We start from the raw sequence: 17,744 nt of genomic DNA, 5'->3' as shown, positions 1-17,744 counted from the left end.
ATTCTGGGGGAAAAAAAAAACCAAGATACACCTCAGTACTTCATCATTAGTGTTTTGTCAGCAGAGCAGTTGGTACCATCTATTGTTGAGTATGCATGGGTTTTCCTATTACATGCTTTTCATTGCCTACAATGGTGAAAATATACTGTTTTACCTAAAGTTTCTTATGCTGCCTACCTGCCTTCATCTCCATCTGAAATTTTTAGAAACTTCCAGCAGAATTGACCTGGCTACATGAAAGGAAGATGATTCATCTTGTCCATTTTGAAATTTCTTGCCTGTTTTTTTTAGGTAGCTGTAAAGTTTTTGTGCTTTGAGGCAAGAGCTTGAACTTTGGCAGCAGTTTTAATTGTATAAGGATTTTGCTTTTTGTAGATCTTGAAAGGGATGGTAACAAGACTGTGTAAATAGGAATAAATATATCAGACTTCAAAGAATCACAGTTTGTGCCTATTCAGAGTTGCAGGTTACTGTAGCATGAGGAGCAGGGGAGAAAGATTGGATGAATGGTCAAGATTGTCAGAAGATTGGGACAGCTGGGCAGAGAGAGCTGAAGAGATGATCTGGACTGAAAACAGGGATAGGAAAAACTTGTAGGAAATCAGAAGGTTAAGAGAGGATTCATGAGGGCTGAGGTCTTGAACTTAGTCTTTGTCTTTTCCTGTGGACTCCTTGTATAGGCAGGCAAGGTAGCTAAGAAGAGTGCTGGAAGAGGAATTGTGCTGAGAGTGAAAGGCGAATTAAATAAAGTCAAGAATGGGGCTACAGCCTGAGACTATCAGAACACAGTACCTACCTAACCCAGAGTAGAATTTTAAGGTTTCCCATATCTACTCCGCTCTTGTGAGACCCCACCTGGAGTACTGTGTTCAGCTCTGGGGGCCCCAGCATAAGAAAGACATGGACCTGCTCGAGCAGGTCCAGAGGAGGGCCACAAAGATGATCAGGGGGCTGGAGCACCTCCCCTATGAGGACAGGCTGAGAGAGTTGGGATTGTTCAGCCTGGAGAAGGGAAGGCTCTGGGGAGACCTTATAGCAGCCTTCCAGTACTTAAAGGGGGCCTACAGGAAAGATGGAGAGGGACTCTTTATCAGGGAGTGTAGTGGTAGGACGAGGGGTAACCGTTTTAAACTGCAAGAGGGTAGATTTAAATTAGATATTAGGAAGAAATTCTTTACTGTGAGGGTGGTGAGGCACTGGAACAGGTTGCCCAGAGAGGCTGTGGATGCCCCCTCCCTGGAAGTGTTCAAGGCCAGGCTGGATGGGGCTTTGAGCAACCTGATCTAGTGGAAGGTGTCCCTGGCCATGGCAGGGGAGTTGGAACTAGGTGATCTTTAAGGTCCCTTCCAACCCAAACCATTCTATGATCTTGGCATTATTACAGTATGCTCCGAAAATACCTGAAACCAATAGGAAGTGTCTTAACCATTTCTAAGGAGGGACATTGGTTGATGTTACGGATTATTGAATTAAGACATGGTAAAATAGCAGCTAATTTCTGCATTCAGTATGATCCTGAAGGGCAGATGTTTGAAGAAGAATTGTGCTTAACTGGATTTTTATGTTGGTTTAAAACAATAATAAATAAACGGGAGAGATAAGACTTGATATAAAGGAACACAAGGTATAATGTAGACTCTGAGAAGCCTGTTCACTGCACTTATCCGTATCCAGGAGGATATGTTCAGATAAAACCTTTTGGAGTAATCCAGTTAATAAAAGATTTAGAAACTGTTTTTCAGTAGTTCAGCTTTAAAAACCCTGGCCACTGTGAGTATTCACTGATACAATGCTGAATAGCAGCACAGCAAGCAAGGTGGTGATGCTGTCAATATTTTCAGAAAAGTATTGTGAAGACTTAGTATTTAATACTTAAGTAGCACTTTCTACTTCCCAAGCCATAAATTGTACCTTTTGTGTGGAAACAAGTAGCTCATTTTCAGTCATAGCAAACGAAAAATGTTGTAGAAATATTTTCTACAAATTGTATAATATTGAGATTGTTGATTTGAGAAGTGACAGTCCTTAGTTACATGTTGTGTAACAATTTATGTTTAAATTATCTCTTTCCGTGTACAGGTTTACTTTGATTATATGCGAAGCTGGATCCAAATGCTACAGCAGTTACCTCAAGCGTCTCATAGTTTAAAAAATCTGTTGGAGGAAGAATGGAATTTCACCAAAGAAATAACTCCTTATATAAGAGGAGGTGAAGCTCAAGCTGGAAAACTATTCTGGTAGGTTTTATTTAATTACTCTGCTTATGGTGGTGATTTGTACCAGATATGTATTCAAGTCAGCACTTGTTCAGGGTTCCCACATTGGGCTTCTTGAGGCCTCAGTAAGCAGTTGATAGTCTTTGTGAATTTATCTATTATTACAATGACTGTAGCTATAGGATGCAGTAAGTGCAGATTGCTCTTACTCTAGCTATAACAGGAATGACTGCTTCTACGGAAAGTCCCCATTCCTGCTAGCCCTATGCATGTAGAGTAACTGAGGGCCCCCAAGATGCTGCTTGTTTCTGCAGGCGGACTTGGCAATGCAGCTCTCTTGCGTTGGACAGAGTAGGAAGAAGTTTAAGGTGCCATGCTACCTGAATAAGCCTCTGAAGTTCCGCCATTTCTGTTGCTACAGTGATATTGCAGGAATGCTGCTGAAATCTACAGGAATATTTTTAGATTCTGGACTACAAGACAGTTGTGATGAATTTTGGGCCAGTGCCGATGACAGTACTGCATCAGATGAAATCAGGTATTAAGCCCTTCGGCTTAATAATAGTAAACACATTTACTCATGTTTCTATACCCCTGACACGTACATACTGTATTTTATTTCTTAGAATGAAAACTTCATAAATGCAGGACTCCATAGACTTTATTGCTGATATTTCTGTATGCAGTAGTAATGAACCGTCATTTTGTTCTTTTGAAGCCTAGTAACCTTCTCTTTAGTTCAGGGTATGAGAGATGGTTTATGTAACGTTCTTTAAATTCAGTTTTTATATCCTTATCAAAATGTGCCTGTGCAAGTTCAATTTATTTCAGTCAGTGCTTGTAAATATTTCTCTCTTCTATGCTCTTTCTATTGACATATATGTAAATAATTCTTGTTTTCTAATAGCTATAAAAATGCAATATGATTTATTAAAATATTGTCACTTCATTCTTACCAATGTTTCAGGAGGTCTGTTATAGAGACCAGCCGAGCACTCAAAGAACTGTTTCATGAAGCTAGAGAAAGGGCCTCCAAAGCTCTTGGTTTTGCTAAAATGCTGAGGAAGGTAAGTTAACAGTGAAGTCTCATTTTATTTATATGCTTTAAAGAAATCTAGTCTGAAAGCATATTCTTTTGTTTTGTCACTACTTGTAGGACCTTGAAATAGCAGCAGAATTTGCATTGTCAGCCCCTGTGCGAGATCTTCTGAACGCTCTGAAAACAAAGGAGTATGTGAAGGTAAATTCAGTTTAGAGGCTTGAAAGTAGAGTGGAGATGCTAAGCAAAATGTCAAAGGATATTTATTGACATACTTTCAATTTTTTAACATGGCATCTATATCTCAACATTTAAAATGTCATGTATTTAATATTGAATTGTGGCAGTCAAATTGTTTTCTGTACCTGTGTTTGTGTGAGAATGCTAGTCTATGTTTTGGGAAATTGGTGTCTAATTCCTTGTCTTCCCAAAGATTGACTTTGTGACTTGCGAAAAACCATTTTGCTTCAATAGTACTTACTCATTTGTGAGAGGGGAGTAATAACACTTAGTAGGGAGTGTTACGAAAAATGCTTTAAAGTTTATGAGGTAAACAGATACATCAGTAAATGGACATATTTAAGTAGATAATCTCAGACTATGGACCTGTATTTTGTGTGCTTTTATAAAGCAAAAATGTTATAGTGGAGGTCTGTTCTAGCAAGCTTCCTTGAGAGTACTAAGGATGTGAGAAATGCAGGGACTGTGTTCTGTTCCAGAATAACTGTTGCTAGAAAACTGTTGTACAGCAAAAGTAGGTTAAACTCTTGGTGTCCAATATTTACTGTGCTATAAATTCCCACATTTAAGGTTTTGCACTTTATTCCTTAAAAATTCCTAGGTCAACAAGTCTTTATTGTAGTTTGAATTTAAGTAAATCAATTGCTTCAACGTATTACATTTATTTGGATCTGCTGTTCTTTTTTGTCCTTCCATATATTTAATATATATAATTCCCAATTGGGAAATAATCTTCTAACTTTTGCATGACAGAATTTTTATTAGATTTATATAAATGATTGCTAAAAGTAGAAATTGGTTCAAGGGGAGACCAACAAGTTCATAGGAGAGAAGTTTATAAAGGGTTGTTAAATACATGGATGAAACATCTGGCTCAGCAGGACCCTGGTCTGTGAATTGTTTAAGAGCGGGAGAATAGTCAGGGAAATCAGTATATGTTTACTTTTAAAAAATATTTTTCCCCAAGTATCCACTCTTGGCTGCATTAAGACACAATATTAAATTTGGTAGACCTTATAGTTAAAGATAATATCATTGTTCTTATGCACATGTTTTGAAGAAAAAACTGAATCTTGAGTTTGAAAAATCTGCATAAGCACATGGGTTAAACAATCTAGATAGATTATTTGGATCTCAAGATTTATCCCTCTTTATGTATGACCTCTCCCTTTTTTTCACCACTCAAAATGACACACATTTTGGTGATTAACACTTCACATATTGGCCCTCTAACATCATGTAGGGAGTTTACATTTTTAACAGCCTTTTCAATCATATGCTCATCAGTTTTGGGAAACTGTTTTAGCTTTCAGTAACAACCATCTAGTTTGTACATTGACCTACAAATTATAATGGTTTTAACTATAAAATATGGTAGTCTAATGGTGAAAATGTTAAGTGCAGCGTTTTGTCTTAGCTTGATGACATCAGACTCTGAAAAGAGAGAATTAAACTTCACTGTAAGTCAGTTACCTCATGTCAAATCACAGGTATCAACTATTTTACTGTTTTCACAGTCTAATTCTGATGCCTGACTTGGTTAAAGTGTTGTTACCAATGTGACAGATATAATGCAGAAGTAGTCTTTAAGTAGTATAAGTAGTATTTTATTAAAAGAAAACACTCTTATTGGACTTAATCTCTCTTTCATGAATAGTAAAAGAATAACTGATATTTTTTTAGCCATATTTTTGCTCAGTCTTATCTTTTGTAGCCGTTGAGAAATGTTACGTGGGTTCTTAGAGATCCTGAAGGAATTTTCCTCTTTTAATATTCCAGTCTTTAAAATGTGTGCTTCATAAGTCTTAAATTAGTCTTGACTAATATACTTTTTAAAATATGTGTATATATATTTTATACATAGATGTACACACATACATAGCAGATATGTGAAATCAGACTTTTTTGTAACAAGATTCCTTTAGAAGAATACGTGGAAGGATCAATTCAATGTGCAAGGAAAGATGTCACTGAAAGTTGGTGATCTAGCGGATTTCAAGACAAATAATTTCTTAGAATGCATTTTGACTTTTAGTGCAAAAATGGCTGAATGTATTGTTTTAGTATGTATATTGTACAGCTGTTTAAGATGGAAACTCTCCCTGCTGCTTAAATGAGATGACATATATCTATTTTATCTATTTAAAGTATCATAGAAGACAGGGAGATTCCCTTACTCAGTATATTTTTATTTTTTTCTACAGGTACAAATCCCTGGACTTGAGAATTTGCAAGTATTTGTACCAAATAGTATTGCAGGTGAAAAATCTGTGATTTTGCAGCTCCTCAATGCAGCTGCTGGAAAGGATTGCTCAAAGGATTCAGATGAGGTTGCATATGAGGCCTACTTACTAATGACCAAACACAGCGATAAAGACCATGAATTAGATGACAGCTGGAGTTCATGGGAGGGTCAGCCACTCAAAGTAGTGCCACAAGTAGAAACTGTTGATACACTGCGAACCATGCAGGTGGGTTTTTGGTTATTTTTTCCCTGTTTATGTGCTCTCCACACTTCTGTGAATGCTTATCCTTTCAGATTAACCACAGTAATTTAAGTGAGGCATGTGTCCTTTTATAGGTAAAAAAAAGTTAAATTCAAGGATAGGATTGATTCTTAGTTATGTTAATGCAAGTACTGTATTAAATGGATTTTAGCATTTCTTAAAAGGATTAATGTCTACAATATGCATTTTTCAGGGTTGGATTTTTCTAATAAAGAGATACTTTCAATATCTAGTTGGGTGTTCAGTATCAGAAGTGTGGATAGGGCTTGAAAACTGTACATTTTATTAAGAAGTCACCAGTCTCCAAGAACATGTGGTGGTTGTGTGCGTTCCACACACTGAGGCATGAAACCAGTTACTTTCAATCTTGGATGAATTGTGACATTTAAAGTTAAATTTCTGTGGAAGCTACTGGATGTTCAACAGTTCTGCAGGAAGAAATCTTTCCACTCATACTTTCCTTCATCCCAAGCCAACAGGGGTTCCCTGCCAGCAGTTCTGCTATGCTCTAGCAGCTGAGCCAGCTGCAGCTCCCTGCCCCTCCTATTCTCATATCCTTATGTTAAGCTAAGTGAATTTTCCTTTTGGTATGTCATGCAGTTCCTTGGATCCCTACCATAAATGGGCTCTACTGTCCACGAACAGAGTTACTTTCCATGTCACTGTGCCTGGCCTCTAGCATTCAGAGGGTTCTAGCAATTACAGGCAGTTGAAAAAGTCAGTCCTGTACGTACTGCTGTTTTTAACGTGCAAGCATGTTACTACTTGCTTGCCTGTTGTCCAGACTGAACAATAACAAAATAGCCTTTGATTAAGTGCTTAGAATTTTATTGGACTTCTGTCAAAGTTAGCATTTCATTCAGAAAATGAAAACAGCAAAAGATGGAATTTGGTTTGCAAATGGTATTCTATCTGACATATGTAAGTGCACATAAAACACTGTGTGTTTGTGTATGTGTTTATATGTGTATGTGTATAACACTTTATTAATTTTTTAAAATCCAATATCGAAAGGTTAGGAAGTAAAAAGTCCTTCAGAAAGATTTGTGTCCTGTGTTTTTAAAAAACATGCTTTGATTGTAAACTAGAGAAAACGTAAGGTGTTATTTTAAAAAATTCATAAAATAGAAGAATCCCATCAACATTTAAAGAATTTTGAGCATAAAAATATTCTTTGGGGATGAGGTATTGAAAATCTGGATGAAGTAGGTCTTGTTTTGTGAGTAACTTGTTGCAGATGCATCGTCTGTACTTTGAAATCAGCAGAGCTTAGTATGTGGCTCATAGTGCCACAGCAAAGGCAACACCATCTGTGACTGTGTACTTTTTATAGGCTTCTGCAATATCAGAGTTCTGGTTTCCAAAATATATTCTTACATTTTAGTAATTTTCAAAAATTGAGCAAATACTGTGTGGTAAATCTATAGCTTTCCCTGTTCAATAGTAGGTTTTTGTCCTGAAGTGTATTACATTACTTGGATAAAACCTGCTTATTTATGTGATGGTTGTTACCTCCATCTGCTTTGAGAAAATATAATTGTTTTGCTTCAATGCTGCCTTTCTGTGTATAACTATTCTGAAGATAATTTAATACAGTGTTTCCCAAACCTTTCCAGAAGTGAATAGAAGTATATTCCCCTTAAAAACTTGCTGTGGCATTTCCCCTAATAAACTCTCATCTTATGAGCAGAGCTCTATCAAGTTCAGTTGCCAGCATCAAGCTTTTCTGTGTGAATTAAAGATTTTCATGAATAGCAAAAAGAGGTCTTTCATATTTTAGAATTAAAAAAATAACCAGTTGGAATTTGCTGTTACGGGACATGTTTTTATAGCGAGGATTTTTTTTTTTTTTATAAGAACTAGTGGTATCTTGTATTCCTAGGTTGATAAGCTCCTCCTTGTAGTCATTCAATCTGCCCACCTTGTGAGTCAGAGAAAAGCTTTCCAGCAGTCTATTGAAGGGCTCATATCTCTGCACCAGGAACAGACATCCAGCCAACCGGTCATCGCCAAAGCTCTACAACAGCTGAAGGCAAGCAGTTTTCGAGATTATCTCAGTCAAAATTGATTGTGCTTTGCTCGTGGATGAGTAAAAATGTGTAAGGAGACTTGATTGCAATGCTAATGACATATTCTGCAATTGTTATTTATGCAACCTCTATGGACTTCACTTTCAGTACAATTTTCATTCTGTTTTTGCAAAGGATTTGTGAGTGTATTTTTGAGCAATATTGGTGTAATCATTTTTGCACTGGGTAAGTAGGAAACAAGTCCATAATGCAATAGAAATATTAATAGCAACAGAATAAATACATCTTCATATGAGAGCACTATTGAATTGAAAGTGTTCGATTTCATAAAAATAAATTCTGTCAAAATCCCATATCTGCAAGAAACAACTTTTGTTGTTTCCTATATTTGGAGAAGATGGCTGCTTTGTGATGTGAAAGTGGGTAGGTTTCTGTCTGTTTTTTTGCTCTTGTTTTTGGTGTGGGGTTTTTTTTGTTGTTGTTGTTGTGGTGGTTTTTTGTTGGAGGAGGGTTTTCTTGGTGTTTTTTTTTTGTTTGTGTGGGTTTGGTTGTTTTTTTTTTTTTTTTGGGAGGACCCAAAAAAGCAAAGATTTGTTAGGTTGAAGTTGCAATATCAGGTTCCTACATTTCCCCCTGCGTTCAATAGAAGCTGTGTCTACATACCAGGGTGAAAATACAACCAAAGGCTTGGTCATGTTACAGATAGTAAAACTCATTTTCTCAATTCTTGTCTCTCTGATTTTGGTTGGGTGTTTTTGTTTGGGTTTTGTTTTTTTTTTTTTCTCTTTTTCCCTTTGCTGTCTTTGTTTTTAAAGTTAATCTCACTCAAGCAAACAAACTTAATTATAATACTTCAGTTAATTATAAGACTTGCTTAGTGCAACTGCTGGAAAGTGCTTGTTTTTCCAAGACTGAATGAATTGTGATGGCATTAAAGTGCATTTCCATTTAAAATAATGTAATTGTTAGATTGATGTTTGCCTTAGTCTTGCCAACTTTAAAATATAAATAATAATTTGATGCCCCCCCATCCCTTTTTGTTGTTGTTACTCAGAGTGATGCATTACAGCTATGCAATAGGATAAGCAGTGCCATTGATAGAGTTGATCACATGTTCACATCTGAGTTTGATGCTGAAGTTGATGAATCTGAATCTGCCACTTTGCAGCAATACTACCGGGAAGCCATGATTCAGGGTTATAATTTTGGGTTTGAGGTAAGGAAACAAAAACTTAATGAGACATTTGTTTTGTAGTTTTGGTAAGAACCAATTGAAATTTCTGGTTTTGTGTTGGTGCAAATAAGGTAACTACAACTCTGTGGAAATACGAAGAATTCTTGCAGAACATTGTTTAAAAAAAAAAAAAAAGTGTTGCCGCAGAAATCATATGTGAAAATGATTGAAAAAGAACAGATAGTTGTATTAAATTCAGACTCCAATTAGCAATGCCTGGAACTCTAAAAAGCTTTAAGAACTTGATGACTTCAGGTGTAGTCTTGTAGGCTCAGCTACTTGGCAGCATTTTAGATGAAATCAGAAATATTCTTTTGTATTGAATGTCATTGTGTAACTTGGCTTCTCACAGTTTTTCAGCCTAGAATAGCATAATATTGTAATATGAGCCATTCTTTCAAAGTTTATGGTGGTTCTTTGATGCAGTCAATATTGCTTTTGAGTGCCTGCCTTAGAGTGCTGATGAGGAAATGTCATGTTCAGATGCTTTTAGTATACTGTTTCACTATTTGATTCCTGTGAGCTTTGTAAAATTTTTTTAAGATTGTATCATACCCTAACATACTTCTAAGGATAGTCTTCTAAAAACCAGCTGGTATTTCTGTTTAATTTTTTAAATCTACATATGTAACTCCTTTATCCTCTAATGTTACCTGCAATATAACTAAAAATAAACACTACTTTGCAGTTCAATCTCTGATTACAGAACTGAGCATTTATGTAGGATGTTTCTTAAATGATGTGTACACTGTTAAACATCAAACTGTATCCACACAAGAATGCAATATGGCTCAAGTGCTGCCTCTAACTCATTTTGTATCATATACTTTTTCATGATTTTTTTTTTCTATAAATAGGCAACTACTTGCATAAAATAATTTTGCCTAAGAATAGGATGTGACTGTTACCATACTGTAGAATTTTGTTGGCCTGCAAATACTCCAGTATATATTGCAAAAGGTATTTTTTTTCTTATTAATATGTGAAAAGTAATCTTTACTTTCTTATAGTACCATAAAGAAGTTGTTCGTCTGATGTCTGGAGAATTCAGGCAGAAAATTGGAGACAAGTATATCAGTTTTGCCAGAAAATGGATGAATTATGTGCTAACAAAATGTGAGAGTGGCCGAGGCACTCGACCCAGGTAACAGCCAACTTGTTACTGCCATAGTAGTTTGTGTTTAAATACCATGCAGGACTTTTCACACTGTGAATAATGCTTTATTGTTTAGAAGTAGTTCTTCTGAACTATTGATGCTTCTGGCTCTTGAATTTTGAAAGTAATTTGAATAGTAAATGCATAAAGCTAAATGAACACTCCAGCTGCTTAGCAGAACATTTTGCGGAACATTTTGCCTCATGTTAGCTGGCAGAAAATGGGAAGAAAAAGTGGAGATTGTTAGACCCAGACAATTAAAAGACTTTAGATAAGTCTTAAGGTGTTCCATTAGATTGGAACAAAAGTGCTATGTGATTAGGAGTCAATAAAGATTGCAGAATATGCAACAGTTGTTCTCTGGGTATTTTACAGAGAAAGCAGTATTGGTTTGTGCCAGTTGCGGAACAATGTACTATGGAAGCTTTAGCCTCCTGTAGAAGTCCTTCTATTAGTCCTTTCTGAAAGCATCTAAAGTACAGCCCACAGATGAGGAAGAAGTGTTTCTACTCTGGTGAAAATTCTTCAGATTTATGATTGCAGTAATGGATGCATTTGTGGATGTTTTTTGTTGTAGTCTGAAGTACTTTCTGTCTGTTGACAGTAGTGTTGTGCCCAGTGGTCTCTTAATTGTGCTTACAGTTGGTGCTGTGAAACTCTACTGCTGGGCACTAATGAAAAAAGTTACAAAGTTACATCACTTTGAGGATGTAAACAGAGGAACTGGGAAACTGGCCCAAGCAGAATGATACCGTTACTTGATTTATGTAGGTGGTTTTGCAGCATTTTGCAGCTGGTATATCAGAAATTTAATAGAATTCTTTTGCGTTAAAATAGGTGCCTTATATTGATCTGTGCTAGCAGATTACACATTGCTTCCTTAAAGTATAGGGCTGATCAGTCTGTCCTGGAGGTGGTTTGTTCTGCTTGCTGGAAGAAGAGGAAAGAGTGGGTAGGCTGAACCATGTGTGGATAGGCTAGTTAGCTTGGTGTGCTAATCTTAAAAAACCAAAAGGAAACAAAAAAACTCGCCCTCAAAACAACTTAAAAGGGTTTTTTAAGTATGTTAACAGCAAAAGGAGGACTTAAAACAACATTGGTCACCTCACAAATAGGGATGAAGGTAAAGCAGAGACATTAATGCCTTCTTCACCTCTGTCTTTAACACAAATGATGGGCCCTGGGACCCCTGGAACCCTGGGTTGGAGGACCACGACTAAGAGAGCAATAAGCTCCCGATTGACTTCAAACTTGTACAAGATTTGCTGCTGCAATGGAATGCATGCAAGTCTATGGGGCCTGATGGAATTAATTCCAAGCTACTGAAGAAGCTGGCCAATGTTATTGCGAGACCTCTTTCAGTTATTTATCAAGGGTCTTGGGAATCTGAAGAGGTTCCCCGTGACTGGAAGCTAGCAAATGTTATTCCAATTTTCAAGAAGGGCAAGAAAGAAGACCCTGGTAATTATAGGCCTATCAGTCTCACTTCAGTTCCTGGTAAAATTATGGAGATTATTCTGGGAGTTACTGAAGAACACTTCAGAGACGATGTAGTCATCGGTCAAAGTCAACATGGGTTCGTAGAGGGCAAGCCATGCCTTACTAACTAAATATCCTTTTGTGACAAGGTTAACCACCTCGTGGATGCAAAGAAGGCAGTGGATGTGGTGGGTTTTTGTGTGGTTTTGGTTTTTTTTTAATTATTATTTCAGCAAAACTTTTGATACTGTCTCTCACAACATCCTTCTGGACAAATTGTCCAGCATACAGCTAGACATGTGCACAATATGATGGGTAAACAATTGGCTGAAGAGTTGGGCTCAAAGAGTTGGAGCAAATGGTGTAACATCTGGCCGGCAGCCAGTCACTAGGGTGTTCCCCAGGGCTCAATTTTAGGTCCAGTTCTCTTCAATGTTTTTATCAATCATCTGAACACAGGAGTTGAGTACATACTAAGTAAGTTTGCCAACGACACTAAATTAGGAGGAGCCATTGATTCCCTCAAGGGTAGAGAGGCCTTACAGAGAGATCTTGATAGATTATGAGTGCTGGGCAATCACCAACCTTATGAAATTTAACAAGGACAAATGCCAGATTTTGCACCTGGGGTGGTGTTATCCAGGATGTATGTATAGATGGGGGGCGAAGAGGTTGGAGTGCAGCCCTGCAGAAAGGAATCTCAGGGTTCTGGTTGATGGTAAGCTCTATGTGAGTCAACAATGTGCTCTGGTGGTGAAAAGGGCCAACCGTATCCTGGGGTGCATTAGGCACAGTATAGCTAACCAGTTGAAAGAAGTGATTGTCCCACCATACTTAGCATTGGTGCAGCCTCACCTCGAGTACTGTGTGCACTTTTGGGCTCCACAATATAAGAAGGACGTAAAAATACTACAATGTGTCTAAAGGAGGGCAACAAAGATGGTGAAAGGACTAGAAGGCAAGACTTATGAGGAGAGGCTGAGAATACTCAGTTTGCTCACCTTAGAGAAGAGGAGACTTGAGGGGTGACCTTATTGTTGTCTACTACTTCCTCATGAGGGGCAGCGGAGAGGGAGGTGCTGATCTCACCTCTCTGGTGTCTGGTGATAGGACATGAGGGAACAACTTAAAGCTGTGTTAGGGGAAGTTCAGATTGGATATTAGGAAAAAGTTCTTCACTGAGAGAGTGGTCAAGCACTGGAACAAGCTCCCCAGGGAAGCGGTCATGGCCCCAGGCCTGTCAGTGTTCAAGAAGCATTTTGACAATGGTCTTAGATACACGGTTTTACTTTCAGGTTGCTCTGTGTGGAGTCAGGAGTTGGACTCCCATGATCCTTGTGGGTCCCTTCCAACTCAAGATATACTATGATTCTACTTGCATTTTGTAGGTTGCAGCTGCTAATTCTAGTAGGTCTAAAAGGAGGCAGCGGGAGGAGAGCAGGTGGCTGAAGACACAACTCGCTCTAGCCAAGTTACTTACTTGTTTCAGGGCCTAGATTGGTAAAGTAAAACCAGTGATGCCCAGTTGCTGCTGATCAGATAGCCATGAAATCATTAGTACTCTTTCGATCTTGTTTCAGAAGGGAGAATTTAGGTGGGGGACATAGTGGTTTGGCTTGTTGCCAACATATTATGAGTGAATTGATACTGTTCCTGAAGGTGGCACATATACGAGTTGAGATACATAGCATGGCCTGCTCACTTTATTTGGCAGTGTCCTTGCTAAAATCAGACTTTATCCAAATATAACTGGGCAAATATTAATACAAGGTAAATATATTACCTCTTATATATTAATCCATTTTCTTACAAAGATTTTATCATATTTTCCAGAGGAAAAATACGTAACTGCCATTTACTGTTCTTGGATGTTGTTGAAATTCTTATGATGGCTTTAGCTGAAGAGCAATTTATTTTCTGTCTTTTCTTTTTCTTTGAGATAGGTGGGCAACTCAAGGTTTTGATTTTCTTCAGGCCATTGAGCCAGCATTTATTTCGGCTCTCCCAGAAGATGACTTCTTGGTATGGAATAAGTTATTCTGCTTGTTGTTTATTTCTTAATACATGTGAAGCTATCAGTATATGTTATCAGGGATATTTTTTATACAGCTATGTCTGAATACAGATGCTGTTCTGAAACAATTGCTGTTGTATATAACTGATGATGTTGATATCTCTTCAGTTTGTAAGATTCTGAATAGAGGATGCTTGTGACCATTGGCATTGATGTTTTCAGATTGCTGACAAGTTGCTGGTGCTCTGTCTTGGGAGGCTATCTCCCTTTGTCTCTTGGGAAATTTGACAACACCTTTTCTGCAGAGTTACGATTTATAGTTGTCATAATAAATTTCTGAATATAAGCTTCTGAGGCTTAGTTAGCACCCAGAGTTCATTTATGGGTATGAACCACAAAATCACAATTTTTTAAAGGTGTTTCTTCAAATTGTGCCAACATGAAACAGACTATAAAGCATCTTTCTTCTGTTTTTACTATAAAAAATAGTAGACTAAAACTGGCTTTTTTGTGTGCTCTGCCTTCCCCATTTTCCTGTGGAAATAAAATTCTGAGAATTTATTTCTCTGATCTTGGTACAGTACTACAGAGAAGTGAAAGCACAGTTGCCACAAAATAGCAGCATGTGAGTGTCAGCACCTCTGATTTTTATTAATTTCAGATGTGTTATGAAATACCAACCACATTAATCTTGTGTAATACAGAAGCTATGTAGTTTAGTCTTTTTTCACATATATGTTTATCAAGAGCTCTCAAGTAAGTTATGTTTTAGTCCTGTGTGTGTTGTTGGGAAAGAGTTGTCTGCCTAAATGACCGAGTTAAGCTTGTATTTGAAATACACTAATACTTTAGCTTTAGGAAGTAGCCCCTCAACTTTATTTGCTTTGACACAGTTTCTAAAACACCTGGTATTTTGAAGAGTAATACATCTATATTTTAGTGATACTGTCTTGCTAGAGATCCCTTCAGTATTTAGAGGGAAGCTTCTAAGGAGGAAAGAAGCTCAGAAAATGTAATGTGGCCTTTGACATTATAAACTGGTAATTTTGTCCAAAAATGGAATTGATAACCTTGTTGTGACCTTGAAGGAGAGTTAAAAAGCAATGATGCATGAGTTTGTTTCTGTTGACTGATAACTATCTAAGATATCATAGCACTTCTTCAAATAGAATGGTTTTATGACAGAGGTTTCACATGTACAGAGGAGAGAATTCAGAGCCAGTGTTATTTAAGATGGAGTGAAGTCAGACTTTGAACAAGTGGGAGAGAAAGGGGGGAAACCAAAACCTTAACTGCATTTCTGAACTTTTGCTTTCTTAAACTGGATTTCAGTTTTGGAGAGCATCACTTGAAGCCACTTTGATTAATGTGACTCCTGTATAACACAGGTCACAGCATTTCACCTAGAAATGCGTATGTCAGTCCTAGTCTTTTATTTAAATAATACCTGATGTCATAGAAGAAGGACAGTCTAGATCTAAAGCTGAGATTCTAGCTCAGTCGGGGTTAATATGATATGCCGATCACAGACTGAACACTTTTTTTTTTTCTAAAATTTTTTTTTGTTAATCTAGCTTCAAGTTCCTGGTCTTCACTAAGTTTCTGAATTTCTGGAAGAAATTTTGAGTAGTCTGAGTGACTGGTGTATAGAAGTGGCCTTCATAGCAACTGTACCTAAGAACATAATTTTAATTCTTTATTGTGAAGGTGTATTTTATCCCTGGTGTTCTGACAAGTAAATTGAACCAGAGGAAGATTTAATAACTTGTCCAAGGTTACATACACAGTGAATAGTATACCCAGTAATTAGGCTCAGATTGCCTGAGCCCCAGTTCAGTGGTTTAACTATTAAACACCCTTTCGTGAAAGTTTTGCTAACTTCATGGGTAGATAAGGAAAGTGGATGTCTTTTAATATGCAGTGCTTCATATTTATTGTTTTACAGACTTCAGTCTTGTGATTCAGGCTGTCATACTCTCACCTATTTTCTTTAGGTGTTTCTTCTTGGGGTGGAGAGAGGGAGGGCAGAGGAGGTTGTTGCAGCTTTTTCCAGCAAGCTTGATTTTTAATTTTATTAACAATGGATATTTTTAAGTTCCACTAGCTTTATATTATGAAATGTTCTTTATGAGATATCGTTTTTCAGTTCTTATGGTTATGTAATTTTGACAAGGTCAGAAGGCAAGACAAGACTAAGACTTCCTAGCTTAAAAAAAAAAAATTAACCAAGTCAAAACCCTATGTGGATCCAGAAGTTTAATATAATTGATAGAATGTGGGGATGCTTACTTGACAGATTACATACTTAACCAGTGTCATTTTATTACTGTGAGCTTTACCATATGACTTTCAACTCTCTTGTAACATAAAACATCACAACTTTTTCTGTTTGTCTTTTCTAGAGTTTACAAGCTCTGATGAATGAGTGCATTGGCCATGTTATTGGAAAACCTCACAGTCCTGTTACAGGTTTGTACCTTGGTAAGGCAGAAGTTACTGCATTTGTTCTGGAGCTTTGCTGCTATCGTTACCAAATTGTGATTGTAAAGTAATTTTAAAATGCTAGAAATACCAATAAAAGCATTTTTAAGGTTTTCATGATTGTTCATGTGAAACCATTATTGCCTGACAAAGTGTAAATACATGGTGGTTTTACTCAAGAAATTTAAAAGCTTTACAGATGCTTTCCTCTGATTTTGTCCTTGAATCCCTGTGAAGTCTTGCAGATCTTCTGGAAAAGTATTGTGATTTTTTTAAAGGTTGGGTAAAGAAGTGATTATAACTTTAAGGAGGCAGTTACAGCTTCCTCTCCCAAAATTTCGTTGTGGCACTGCAGATATTTATACTTCTGATGGACTTCATTGAAGTATTGGGGTACAGAGGAGTTACACCTGGGCTTGACGATAGAGCTGTGAGAAATAGTTCTCCAATATCACAGAATTTTTCACAGTGTAAAAAATACCTTTGGCATTAGAGTGAAATCAACATATTTCATTGTTTATCTTGAGAAGAGGATGTTTCCTCAGCTGTGTTTCCCTTTTACGTATCTCTTTCTCAGCTCTGTTTCTCTCGTCCTCCTCCCAAGTCCATTGACTGGTTTAACTTTCAAAATACCACATCTTCTTCTTTTCTTTCTCCTGATGTCCACTTCTTGGACAGGGTTGATGGCAGAAGACATGAAGGGAAGGTAATTTGACTCAAGCAAGTGGAGGTTTTTCAGTATTTCAGGAAAGTTTCGGGTTTGATATAATTTTGATGAGAAACTCTTATAGCTGAGAAACCTTTCACAATGAAAGTCAGTCCAATCCTTTGGAAAGAAGCATAGTCTAAAATAAATTTTAGGCAAGTTCTGTACTGTGATGTAAAACCTGTACATTCACTTTTGATACTGTTGTTCAGAGGAAGGCCCATTTTAGGTAAGTCACTAGCATGATGATCCCAAAGTACCAAAACTCTTATAAATGCTATTGCAGACACAGCAGATCACATAAACTAAATTGCTTGACAGCTTTTGGCTCAGAGGCACAGGGAGGGGGTGACACAGATGGATGGTGCAGACTTGAAACTTTAATACGTGTAAAATAAATATAACTAAACATAAACTGTATCCTGGGTGCAGATATTGCAGGTAGACCTTTCTATCTCGTGATCAGGAGAAAAATAAGAATTCCTAGTTCCATTTGCATACCATGTTGAGGAACTTAAACCCACTGTGATCTTTACCCCTTTTCCCAAAGCTGAGGATCCAGTTGTGTTCATGCTGCTGCCTGTAGGCACATAGCTGGGGGTCTCCTGGTGTTTTATCCTTTTTGCTTTGTGAAACAGTGTA

At 37.2% G+C, this 17,744-nt stretch overlaps 1 protein-coding gene across 1 annotated transcript in view; it reads left to right on the top strand.

Annotated features, from left to right (window-relative positions):
• Nucleotides 1-17,744, top strand: part of MAP3K4 (mitogen-activated protein kinase kinase kinase 4) — a 75,841-nt gene that overhangs the window by 35,332 nt on the left and 22,765 nt on the right. The window contains exons 6-15 of the mRNA XM_050893235.1: nucleotides 2,080-2,237; nucleotides 2,638-2,754; nucleotides 3,184-3,283; nucleotides 3,373-3,456; nucleotides 5,700-5,966; nucleotides 7,885-8,034; nucleotides 9,087-9,248; nucleotides 10,277-10,410; nucleotides 13,845-13,923; nucleotides 16,318-16,384. Of these exons, the coding sequence (XP_050749192.1) occupies nucleotides 2,080-2,237; nucleotides 2,638-2,754; nucleotides 3,184-3,283; nucleotides 3,373-3,456; nucleotides 5,700-5,966; nucleotides 7,885-8,034; nucleotides 9,087-9,248; nucleotides 10,277-10,410; nucleotides 13,845-13,923; nucleotides 16,318-16,384 (1,318 nt within the window). The remainder of the gene's footprint in view (nucleotides 1-2,079; nucleotides 2,238-2,637; nucleotides 2,755-3,183; nucleotides 3,284-3,372; nucleotides 3,457-5,699; nucleotides 5,967-7,884; nucleotides 8,035-9,086; nucleotides 9,249-10,276; nucleotides 10,411-13,844; nucleotides 13,924-16,317; nucleotides 16,385-17,744) is intronic.

This window comes from Gymnogyps californianus, chromosome 3 (genome assembly GCF_018139145.2).
Source record: "Gymnogyps californianus isolate 813 chromosome 3, ASM1813914v2, whole genome shotgun sequence".
NCBI classification, from domain to species: Eukaryota; Metazoa; Chordata; class Aves; order Accipitriformes; family Cathartidae; genus Gymnogyps; species Gymnogyps californianus.
The sequence above is the reverse complement of the archived record's forward strand: the minus strand, read 5'-3'. Positions and strand labels throughout refer to the sequence as shown.